This window comes from Geospiza fortis, unplaced genomic scaffold (assembly GCF_000277835.1).
Source record: "Geospiza fortis unplaced genomic scaffold, GeoFor_1.0 scaffold145, whole genome shotgun sequence".
In the NCBI taxonomy this organism is placed as follows: Eukaryota; Metazoa; Chordata; class Aves; order Passeriformes; family Thraupidae; genus Geospiza; species Geospiza fortis.
In genome coordinates, this window is record NW_005054362.1 from 2,717,547 (window position 1) to 2,730,099 (window position 12,553).

At 41.9% G+C, this 12,553-nt stretch overlaps 1 protein-coding gene across 1 annotated transcript; it reads right to left on the reverse strand.

The window, feature by feature from the left end:
* Positions 1-12,547, reverse strand: ANAPC5 (anaphase promoting complex subunit 5). Its single transcript, XM_014308254.2, has 16 exons — positions 12,504-12,547; positions 11,733-11,842; positions 11,114-11,309; positions 10,052-10,118; positions 9,195-9,296; positions 7,931-8,121; positions 7,004-7,085; positions 6,241-6,330; positions 5,178-5,359; positions 4,577-4,712; positions 4,281-4,355; positions 3,366-3,487; positions 2,135-2,242; positions 1,429-1,576; positions 676-838; positions 1-330 (listed from the first exon to the last, which is right to left on the reverse strand). The coding sequence occupies exons 2-16, from the start codon at positions 11,830-11,832 to the stop codon at positions 116-118; spliced, it is 1,977 nt and encodes a 658-aa protein (XP_014163729.1). The 5' UTR covers positions 11,833-11,842; positions 12,504-12,547; the 3' UTR covers positions 1-115.
* Between the last annotated feature and the right edge of the window lie 6 nt (positions 12,548-12,553).

The following is a 12,553-nucleotide window of genomic DNA, read 5'->3' on the forward strand; positions in this document are numbered from 1 at the left end:
TTTGTTCAAGAGCAGACCATGATTTATTCACAGTTATTCTGAAACCCGGATGACTGAATACAATAAAAAGATGCTCGTAAAAAAAGAAAACAAACAAATCTCATCTTTAAATGCATCATTTGAAGGCATTGATCAAGGGGACACCGTGTGCTGGCAGCTCCTGGTGCAGCTGACGGAACAACATGGCACATTTGTTCCTTTCCTGGGTCCTGCCGAGGGTGTGGAACAGCCGGGCTTGGAAGTAGAGAACGTCTCTGAGCTGCTCTTTGCAGTCCACTTTGGCAAAGTAAGCCTTGGCTTCGTTTAGATTCAAGATAGCAGATTCCAAAGCTGTGGGAAAAAGGGGGACATTCATATTTAAGAAAATATCACAGTAACAACTCCAAGGCAGCTCAAGTCTAAGGAGGCCAATTACAAATTCCTCAGCTTTTCAAAACCATTTGTGTCTTAGCAACGTGGTCTCTCAGCTAGTTTCTATTATTCAGCTTTTGCTGCAAAATATGTCTGTGAAAGTATGCAGATAAACAATGTTCCATTATAAACATCTGTGCAACAACTAATTCCAAATGAAATTTGTATACAATAACCAGGTAACACACTCTGGTGTAGCAGGACTCCAGTACAGACACTGGTTTGCACTTCTGAGCAATGTCAGAGAATTACTCTTCACACTACCTTCAATCTTCTTTTGTGGAGTGTAGGAAGCTGCAGAAGCCACCTGACATTTGGCCACCAAGAACATGGCACAGCCTTTGTCCAGGACAGCTCCGTGGGCCAAGACAGGTTCTATTGCCATGTGCAGGATATTCAGGGCTTGTTCGGGAATGCCAAGGATCAGCTGAAAGAGAAATACTTGTCAGTCTCACACTGGAATCCACTGATAGGAGCAGCTTCTTCAGGGAACACCAACACAAGCCATGTCTGTTTCTAATAACATGATGTAACACACAAATTTTTTTTTTCAACTTTTTGCCAACAATCTTCTTTTAAATCAAAACTTGTGAGTAGAAATGAGCTGCTCTCTGAAATGATTGGGAAAGGCTTCTCCACTCAGTCAGTGCTGACAGCCACGCCTCTCAGAATAAACAACATAACTGAACTCATTATCAGCATTATTTTTAATATACAAGCTAACCTGTGCTGCTAGAAAGCCAAAATACCAGCATAAAAAGATAACTGAAGACATCAAGACAGGGGAAATTTATGCTACTTAATTATATACAATAACTATACATTTTAGTGATACACATGAAATTCAACCTTTATTAACTTCCTCGAAAGCTTTTACATTCAGAGTTTGCTTCTTCACAATCAATAATTTAATTCCAACAAGGTTGTGTTCTTAAATCTCACAAGAGTAAAAACAGCATCCAGATCCCCAGAATAAATGTTGCCCTGCAGCCCTGTGAAAACACAAATCAGCCCTACCTGGGAGAAAGCCAAGTTGAGCACGGTTTCAGAGGCCAAGTACTGCAGGCTGTACTCGCGAGCCAGGGCCAGAGCCTGCAGCAGCACGGGCAGCGCGATGGTGTGGCACGAGGACCTCCAGTACAGCTCTGCCATGCACAGCAGCACCCTGACAAACAGGGAGCAGCACTTACAAACCTTCACTCTGTGTGAAAAACGTCCACTTGTTCCCAGGGAATTATTCCATCCACAGTGGGATTGGTTTTATTACGAATTACACTGCTGCATATACAATACATTTCAATTATACCCTTAAGAGGAGATGCCACAGGCATAAAAAAGATTAAATAAGATTAATAATATATAAGATATAAGATATAATATCTTTATTTAAAGATAAATAGCTCTCTCAAGATTTACACCAAGGTAAAACTACACACACACACACACACCCATTTCCTAGTTATTTTAGATGCAGCGTTTCCTTCTTCCATGAACCGTCATGGAACTTTACCACCTTTTAGTTTACATATTAATAACTAGGTTTAAATGACACAATATTTTGAGGATTCCTCCATACTGTGATTAATAATTGAAATGACTCTGTAATCTCAGAATCACAGCAGGTAATCTGAAGACTAGTGAAGTCTGAACACAGACAAATTGAAATGGCTGATTCTAATCACTGCAAAGTGGCTTTAATACTCTGCAAATGAAACATTCTTACCTAATCACCATCTCGGTGTTCTTGATTTTCTGGCAGTGGACCAACAATTTCTGCAGAAGTTTGTGTGCCTCTGACATTTGATTTTGGGCTTTCAATACAATGGCTTTTCTGTTGTGGTAGAAAGAAAACATCACTGTATTTTTGTACTTTGTATAGAATTCTGCTCTTCAGAACACAGTAAAACAGGTCTCTATTTTGTGACCTGTGTTTCTTGTAACTGCAGACTGGCAGCCTGACAAAGTGTACACATGCTGCACACACAGACAGGAGGAAAAACAGATCTCCCTGGTGCCAACTGGACAACTCCCAGGCAGAAAGGATCAAACTCATAAAACAGCTTTAGATAGAAACCAGGGATTGCCAAAACCAAAGGCCAAACAGGCAGCAGAAGTGGGAGGACATGCAAGCTAGACAGCATAAGTAATTATCTGTGAGAAAAACAGGTATGAGGTAAAGCAGCTAAAATTGGCCTGAGCTAACAAGGATATGGAGCAACAGGAAAATGGAGAGCAGGGAAGTCAGGACCAAATGCACAGCAGCAGGGGATGGGTACAAACGCCCTGAACCAGAGACTGAGCAGAGTATTTAAAGATCAGGGAATTAATGATCGGTCCAATTCCAGAAGGACAAGCATCAGGTCCCACAGCTTGAATACTGCTCTTCTGGCTGACTGACACTGGCTGCTTTTAGGTGTTCTGCCTTTGAAAACCGATGAGAAATTCTTTGAACACTACCTTGGTTTTCATATTCACCAAATACCAAGTTTTAACTGTAACTATTTTTAACATGTCATTCTCATTTAGGAACAAGACCCCATTAAGGTGAGTGAAAAAAAAATCACATTGTTCCATTTTGGAGATGTAGAAACCAGGCCACAGAGGAATTCACTCAAGGCCTGAGCTCCCTCCCCAGCTATTTGACATAAAAATCTGCTTTGTGCTCAGGTTTGAGTATAGCAGATTTTGAAGACCTTACCACGACAGATTCACAGCCCTGGAATAACACCAACTTCAGCTATTCCAGTTCTTTAAATGCCCAGAGAAACAACTACAAATTATTATTGCAGGACATGCTCTAAGGGAATAGCCCTAGAGGTTAGATAACATGACCTTAACTAGTTCTGGAAACGGAAAAAAAAGTAAGCACGTGACTGCCAGTGATCATTGTGCTAAGTGTTTCATTATCTGCATGGAACAAACCTGCAAGTGCAGGAAGACCCACGATTTCTTACCTGTATACACCTTCAATGCTATTAAGTGCTGTAATTCCTGCTACAAGAGAATCTGCTACGTGGTATCTGCCGTCGTTCATGGCTCGCTCAAACTGTATTTTCTGATCAAACAGCATCCAAAGCTAAACAAGGAACATCCAGAAACAAGCTTTAGAAGTTGTGCCTGCTCATTTTCTAATCCCAAATTAGAATTTACTTTTTATTTTCCCCCAGGGGTATTTATCTCCAGACACACTAACTCCACTGTCCAATTATTGGATTTACTGAATTACTGTCCTCAACAGAAATGCTCAGGTCTGGATTAATGTTTCAATATTGAAGCTCACCTACTTGACTGCATTTTATGTGAAAAGGCTCTTTTAAATAATTACTAATGATTTCAGACTTGTAGACAAGTAGACTTGTTCTGTAGTGAAAAGAGAAGACTCACACTATATCTAATGGGATCTCAACCACTTCAATGTAAATACTATCTTACAGACTCCTGTGGCAATGTTTCCCAGAGTCACACAAAAATCAGGTTATTAGCCTATTATCTCAGTTATTTCTGGATTGTAATATATCAAAATAAGCAGCACTAATTAAAGAGAACTTTGAAGCTTCAAATCAATGCAGAGCACTTAATTGCTCTATGTGCTCATGAAGCAGATGTATATTCCTCTCTTAATGAAATTTCTACTTGAACAGCTTCATCTTAGGAGATTGAGAAATGTCCCACCAGTCTGAAAACAACACAGGCAGCTTTTCCATGCTTTTGTAAAAAAGCTGCTGCTGCACAGCTTCCCATGAGGACAAGCCAAGGGAAATGAGAAAATGTACAGCCCATGGCATCCAGAGGAGAATTCAGGAGCAGTGGGATTCAGATCCTACTGTACAATAGTTACATAACTTACAGGCTGAATGCAAGTATTCTACCTGTGCATGCTGACTGTTGGGAGGGAATCTCTCCTTTAGGTGTTTCAGTATTTCAGAAGCAGCTGCAAAGTACCCCTGGAACACAGAAGGACACTGATTAATGCACCCTGCTCCCCTCCCTTTCAGCACAACCCTCGGGGAAGGGATTTGCCAAGCAAACACCCTGCATTGTCTCTGCCCCCAGAGCGGGCATTAAAGGCGGAAAAAACCACAAGTCAAGTCTTGCACCCTCTGTCAGCACCACCCACAGGTCCCCTCAGCAAATGGCACTTGGTGCAAGCGGCCCTGGAGCTCACCTGCTCGGCGTGCAGCTCTGCCAGGTGACACAACACCACGGCAAAGGACTCGGTGTTGTTCTGCTGAACGCCCACGTTCACAGCTTCCAGACTGTTCATGCTCAGCAAGGTCTGGGCTTGCTGAAGTGCCATGGTGCTTGTGCAAGAGAAATATCTGTTAGTTTTCAAGCAGCAAACAACAACCATTTTTAATCTATGGTCTTGATATGACAATAGTCTATATTGGTTAAGCCAGGGGCCTGGGGAGAAGGAAAACTTGTAAAATAACTGCTGTCCAGAGACTCTGCACTGTGCAGGCACAGCAAGTACTACAGACTGAAAGCTGCACACAGCCAAAGCACAGAGATGCTGAAAGTGGGGGCACAGGAACAATTTATGATCTATTTACCACTACTAAATGGAAACTCTATCTCTTCTTCAGTATGAGTTTTAAAGGAACACAAGAGAATGGAAATAATTGCACTCAGCTTGTACTGAATCACAGTCTGATTGCTTTATTTTAGTGCACTGGAGAGACACAGTCACTTGTTACACCTATATAAAAGCATTATGTGCTAACAAGTGCAGCAGCTAATCCAGGAGTTCCAAACAAAGCAAATACCTGCGGCCGTACAATCTCCAAATGGCTGTTTTCTGTGCTATGCTGATGTCTATGAGCTCTGACAGGCTGTGCTTCCAATGCAACAGATCAGAATCTTTTAAGGCATCCATTAGTTTGTTGGCAGCCTTTCCTGCAAAAGCTCTTTGCTGAACCAAGGACTGTATTCCCAAGGAAGCAAGATACTGGGAAGAAGGAAAAAAAACATACCTCCAGTGATGGAAGACAACAGAGTACCCCAGGCTTGCAAATTACACAGGAGCAGAGTTCTAAACCACTAAAAAAGAATCCCAAAAAGACAGCACAGACAAAGGAACACTGCTCCAGGCATTTCTTTAAATACTCACTTATGCACACCCACACATATGTGAATGTCATTTTGTTGGATGTGAAAGGTAATTTCCACTCCCCCACACAGAAATCTTATGGAGGAGGACAGGAGCAGTACCTGGATTTCTCCAGAACTGCTGTAAAAACAGAGACTTGGCTTCCCTTCCCTTCTCCACAGAGACCATGTCTGCTCCCATCTCTCAGCAGTTTTAGTCCATTTTAGAACAATTTTCTTAACAAAGGAATTGTGGATTTGGGGAAGACAGAACTAAACATTAACAGACAACAGATCTATCAAAGGGGAGGGCTGCCCTGCAAGATTTCAGAGAGCTGTACAAGTAAACATGTGTTCAAAGCCCTGCCAGAGGCATCAGCACTGAGCTTCAGGGAAGGTGGAGCCCTAAGAACCCCCCCTGAGCACCAGATTGTGGCAAAATGTGCCTGGGCCAGTAGCCACGGAGAGATTTTCTGCCTGAAAATCAAGCAAGTTAGAAGGAAAACCAGTGAGCCTTGCAATAATGCTCTGGCATTAAAGCAAGTGAACTCTGCCTTGTTAATATGAAGCATAAAAGTCATAGAAACAGCTAGATTTTGGAGTGGTAAAACATGTTCGTTTAAATCCAGTCCCGTATTTTGAACAGGGAAGCCACAAAACCCCAAACTCTGATCACACACATGCCCATTGCCACATGGGTTTGTCCTAGAATAAAGTTAAGGATTGATGAAATGGACTCACTGGCAATCCAAAATGTAAGGACTTGTTCACAGAGTGCTCCAGCAGAACACAGCTGTCAAATATCTTCTGCTCCAGGATGTACAACCAACTCTAGCAAGGAAAAAGATCAAAATCTCATTGCAAATAACTGATGGCTGCAGCACTTTTAACTTGGCTTGCTGTTACAGAATGCACAAAAACTCACTGGAAATGCAAACCACTTGAGGATTGATTCTAAGGAAACTTCTACTAAATGCTGCACAGCAAAACATATCAGAAGTGCATCTAGGCTGGGGATGCTGGTGTGGCACCAGCCAACGATGGAGGTTCAGTGATGCACAAAAATACAGGGAACTGTGGAATGCAGCACCTCAGGAGTCTGATACCACTGATGTAAACTCATTATAATGTTAATTACAGGGAAAAAATAGAGAGAAATCCAAGAGCTTCCCTCGCACTTTGCTTGCTCTAAAGGTGGCTCTGAGAATTCAACCGACAGGAAGGAGGAATCTTCCAAAACACTTCTTCTTTTTACAACATCTAAGACTCAACTTTGAGCTTACTACTGAGCTCTCCACTGGGATAACAATTCCTGCTTAAGGAATTAACCCTGAGCTGCAACAAAGCATCCCATGATCCTGCAGTTTGTTGCCCTGTGTGCCAGGAGTGATGCCACCCCACTGCTGGGCAGTCAGATGCTCTGGGGGAGATGCTGCTGTGAGAGGAGCTCTGCAGCAGCTCCCTGAGCAGAACAGCTCAAGGCCCATTTGAACAGAGCTCTTACCAGGCAGTGCTGCAGGCACACGTGGTCGTTGGACTCCTGGGCAATCCTGATGGCTTCCTGAAGGGCCAGTTCAGCCTGCTGGCTATGAGCAGACAGACAGACAGAGGGAGAACAATTACTATTCCTGCAGTGCTTTAAGATACAGCATCCTGATCCAGAGGAATATTGATCTGAATTATGCATAATGCACTCAGAACCCTGATTTAACAGCCTGTGTTCTCCTCCCAGCACTCAGCAGTGCATTCTGGTTTTCAGGACAGAAAGTCTGACAGCATCTGCAAACCAAAATGCAGCTGTAACCCCTACATGGCCTTTCAAACCCTGTACAGGCCACGGTGCCAAGTTATTGTTTGAACAGGGGCAACATTTAGAATCTGCCTGTGTAGAAATTGTTACTCTCAACTTTGCAGTGTCCTTCCCCTCTCCAGTCCTTTCACATCATGCCTCCAGGCAGCAATCAATAAATGGAAACCATAAATGAAGATGGGTAGGCCAGCTTTATCAACAAAATAAACCCCAACCCATGTGGCATTTGAAATTTTAAAAGCTCAGATGGCTTTTTTGGTTTCATTATTCTTTTGCCAGATCATCAGCTTTGTGTTGACTTGCAGAAAACCAACCACACTTTCCTGAAAATATGGATGAAAACAGGCATTCATGCCCACGGACCCTTCTGAGGTCATGGAAATGCAATTGAACACTTAAAATACCCAGGACACAGACAAATGTCAACTCTTAGATGGCTCAGTTATTATGGAAACCGAATAAACATCAAAACAAAAACAAACCCAAACAAACCAAGATCGCAAGAAGATCCCAACCCAACCACAGCTGCTGTCAAGTGAGAGAAAGCCCCTGCAGGGGTTTTTAGAAGGAAGGGGAGGTCTGTCAGCCCCCTGCGATGCCCCGGGTCAGGGAGTTCCCTACTAGTGGCCGAAGCGGCAGTGCAGCGCCGCCAGGTTGAGCGCGGCGTAGCGCAGGCTCCGCCCGTAGCCCTCGTCCCCGTTGCTTTTGCTCTCCGCCCCCGTGAGGATCAGCCGGTCGAAGTAGTGCAGGAGGCTGTGTGTGGAACTGAAGACATCCTGCACCCTGAGGCTGTTTAAGTAGCTTAAATAATGCTGGAAATGAGAAACAAGATCAGCTTTAATTGTACAGATACTAAACCAGAGGTTTTGTTTGTAATTACTAGGTGTTTCTGTGTAACTGTGAAATACTGATCAGAAGTTGCAATACTGATACTACCTAGGTAGAATTTCTGGATAAAACTGGATAATTTCTTGGACAATACTGGCTGTTTGCCCTAACAGGATCTGCCAAATGGCGAAGATTACAAGATCTGGCTGTCAGAAATATCCCAGAGAGTCTGAGATCTCTGCAGAAATGGAATTTCTGTATTTATCTGAGAGTGGGAATGAAGGCAGGACTCCCACAACATCTGCACTCAGGAAGATACTAAGAAACACCAGCACTGCTTCCAAATGCTGTGCAGATAGAAAGGAGATGTTAAAATTATGTATTTTCTCTTTGGCATTGAGACCTGGCCAGGATAATCCTTTATGCTCAGATGTCCAGGCAGGGACTATGGCAGCCCTTTCAAGGATACCCTTCCAAACAGCAGCAAGGAAAATCTTGTCTGCTCAGCCCAGGGCTGCTGGGAGGCAGAGGTAGAAAACAAGACAGGAAGGAGCTGAACTTTGGAAGCTGCTCAAGAAGAAGCTGTTGACGGACAAAGCAAGAGCTCACACCACAGGTCTGGCCCCTCAGCACAAACTGTCTGTGGCTTTCAGTATAAATTGCTATTAAGGACCAGAAGCAAAGTGAACAACTACCAGCAAAATTAACAGATATTGCACTTAGTAATGATTTTTAAACTACAGGAGAATGAGGCCTGAAATTACTTAGGAAAATGTGGGCAAATTATATAAGTTTTAGATTTAGTTGAACAAGAATGCACTCAGTCCCACCAAAATTAAGAGGTTTATATCTGTGCATGAAGGGGAATACTTTGCTTAATTAAGGTTTCTGTACCTTCAGGAGTTTTAGTCTGAATTACTAAACATTTACATGCAGCTTGCTCACAGTTTAATCATCTACTTATGTTTCAATAGAGAATAAATTACTTCCAAATAATCCTATCCTTGAGATAAGAAATCCTTTTACAACCATTCTGGATGAAGAAAAAGATACTTACTGCTTCAGCAAAGTCTGGATTAAATTTTAACAAGTTGTTCAATTCCTTTTGTAAGGATGCTGGAGCAAGAGCCTTTGTCTCATCATTCTTTAGCAAAGAAGCCTGGAATAAAATTTGAACAGTACAAGTAAGAAATGTAACTCCATAAGAAGTGTTATAAAAATATATTGTGGTGCAGGATTGTCAGGTTGTTATCTGCTTGGAGAGGACATTAAAGTAGATTTTGTGGCAGCTCTGTCTATTATGACAGTGGCAGTTCTATATTACATTACAGTGTTCAATTTCCAGAGATCACAGAGACCAAGTCAAATAAAACCTTATTCAAAGGACTGTTTAAAGGCATTTAAAGAATTTTGGTTAAGTTTCTCTCTGAAGAACTATTGCCACACATTGGTCACTGGAATTGAATATATCTTCTCATACAAAAAAAAAACCTCAGGAAAACAAATTGATAAATCCAGTTTGCTTTGGCAAGCAGTTCAATTAATAAAAAAAATCACAAAAATGTAGTTACTAAAATTAGCACTACTGACTATTGAATTACTGACATTTGTGTCCGTGTGTATTTCTGTTCCCTTTTTTATTTACCAGCTGGAATAACCAACAAAACTGCACATTTCACAGAAATGTGAGGCAAGCAGAGCAGAAGGACCTTCTGAGAACCAAATATCAGCATATGGTGACATGTCTGGATGAAACACTCATAGCCCCAAGTGCTCACACTGAGCAACAACAAGCAGGATATCAACAAGCCTCTACCAGAGCAGAGCAAACATCTCAGCTGACACTGTGGGTAAAATTCAAGGTGAAATTTGTGTTATGGAACATTTCCTCCACTTTAATGAGAAGTAACATACCTGCTGAGAAAGAAAATACTCTGCTTGTTTCTGGGAAAGAGGCCCACTGCAGGCTATCTCTTCTTCCCTGGTAGGAAACACTCCAGTTAGAAACAGGGGCAAGGAGAGACAACACAGAAACACATTGCATCACACACCCCACACTTCTGCTTTAGAAAGTTTTGTGAGATATTACAGCTCAAAGCATGAAGGAACACTGTGAAAACTTAATAAAGAACAAAACCTACTCTATCAAAGTCAGCAATCCAAATTATTTCACACAGTTTAGCTTCAACCTGCAGAGACTGTAGCTGAGAGCAACATTACCCTAAATACACCCTAAAAAACCCTAAAGAAATACAGCAGAGAGAAGATTTGGAGCTGACATATTCAAATGGCTCTGCTCTGTTTTCTCTGTCTTCTGAAGAGAATCCCAAGGAGATTAATTGGCACTTTGGCCACATCCATCACAGCTGGAACAGCTGCAAGCAGCTGTTCTGCAAGACATTTACTCTGTGGAAAGCCAGCAAGCCCAGCACACAGCCAGACCCCAAAAGCTGCTGTCTGACTCACAACTCCTGCACAAGTTTACACAAATACACTTTGCAAAGTACATTTTAAATACATGGACACACAAATACTTTCAGGGTTATTCTTACAATGGAGCATCTCTTCAGCAGGTGAAAACTCTCAGAATTTGCTTCTCCTTTTTGAGGTAAATAGACACAAGTTCTTTTATTTGGAGAACAGTGAAAAGCAAAACAAAACCAACTTAACATCTTATTGAGCAATCTTTCCTTGCTGGCAGCAGAAGTGACCTCTCCAACAATTTTAGCATGTGACAACCAGAGGAGTCACCCAGCAGAGGGAAATTGTGGGCAGCAGCTGCCTTTGGGCTGTGCTTCCCCAGGGGAGGATGAGGATGGGGCAGTGCCACCTTCCCGAGCCACTGACAAATGTCACCACACGGTGGCACCAAGGAAACGAGCGGCCACAAAGCTCAGCTCGGCTGCAGGAGACTTTAAACAAATCAAAGATTCATTTTCTTAAAAGGTTTAAAAGGCTTTAACACGAATTGATCACCTTAAAGGCCCATCAAGTTCTTCTTTCTCCATTTTCCCATCCAGCTCCTCTGGATTTGTCAGCTCCATCTCATTCTCATCAGCTCCATCCTTTTTCTCATCCTTCTGGAAGTACTGCTGGAGTGCTGTGTAAAGTTTGTAGACCTGGCTGAAGGAAAGTTTGTTGTATGCCAGGATCATGTGGCGCAGGAACAGACCTGGAGAGGGAAATTCCTTCTGTGAGCAGGGCTGGCAGCTGCTGCAGCACACAGGAGACAAATCCATGGCCAGCAGCTTCAAAAACATCATTCAGCTCCTCATGAAACAGAAATCAATGAGAAATTAAACAGAAATTACTGAGTCTCGTCTCGATGATACAACTCAGTGTTGCAGGGTGTAAATCACCCTGCAAATCTCACTGAAGATAAATGATAAATTGTTAAAATCAGTAACAACCTCACAATGTGCAAAACTATCAGTTCATAGGCAACATCTGAGCAAGAGAAAAATTACATTCAGCAATTTGACACCTCCCCAGAAAAACAAAGCTGTGTCCTGAGGGAATCACATCCATGACAGATATCACAACAAAAATATGGATAACAATTATTACTTAAATATTATTGATAACAATTATTTACCTACAACACTTGTTTTATGAACTTCTGGCTCTGTCCCTGAGAATGAATCTGAAAGATCATCAAAAAATTGTTCCATGTCTTTCAGTTCTCCTTCTGCCATAAGTTTTAACCTAAACAGGGGAAGAAAATGTCATTTTCTTAGGGTATTAATACAGACAACAGGGGGAAAATTACATGTTTTAGGGTATTAATATAGACATCAAATAAAATATTCCCCAGCTTCCTGCATAAATGAGTAAACACAAATAAGTGATAACTAATTTTTTGGATCCCAGGAGGTTTCATACTGAGATAAATAAGATCATAATAAATAGTGGTAAGCCTAATAATAATAATAATAATAATAATAATGTTTGGGCATGTTTTTCTTTTTAAATAGGTCTTTATTAAGAGAATAATTAAATGAGATGGTTGTTCGTAAAACAAATGGGAACTCTTTATTTTCTTTTTATTTTGGAATTTTAAAAATTTTACAATTTTGAATTTTTTTTCAAAATTTTTAAATTTTTGTACTGCTTGCATTTTTGGAAATGTGAGTTTGCTGTTTAGTGAGTTATTTGATGTGACAACAGATCTTCTGTCCCACAGAAACTTTCAATCTGATGACTTCGATGTTGGTGCCTTTCAGAACTTAGTTATGACAAGTATGAAACTTGTCCAAGTAGAGTTTTGGCCCAAACGGTGCTTTTAGAGCCTGACATTTGCAGCTTTCAGGGCACCTTCCCGCGCTGCCGCGGACACGAACAGCGCAGGGGATCCCTCGCCCCGCACCTGATGTGGACGGAGCCGGCCAGGTGCGGGCAGCACTCCTCGATGGCCTT

Bases quoted from the DNA above. Each gene is read 5' to 3' on its own strand.
- ANAPC5 (XM_014308254.2), bottom strand. From the start codon at position 11,832: ATGGCAGAAGGAGAACTGAAAGACATGGAACAATTTTTTGATGATCTT. The intron at 8,122-9,194 runs GTAAGTATCTTT...TCTCATTTCCAG, and splicing joins ATCCAGACTTTGCTGAAGCA to CATTATTTAAGCTACTTAAA. The intron at 3,488-4,280 runs GTAGAATACTTG...TTCCTTGTTTAG, and splicing joins CCAACAGTCAGCATGCACAG to CTTTGGATGCTGTTTGATCA.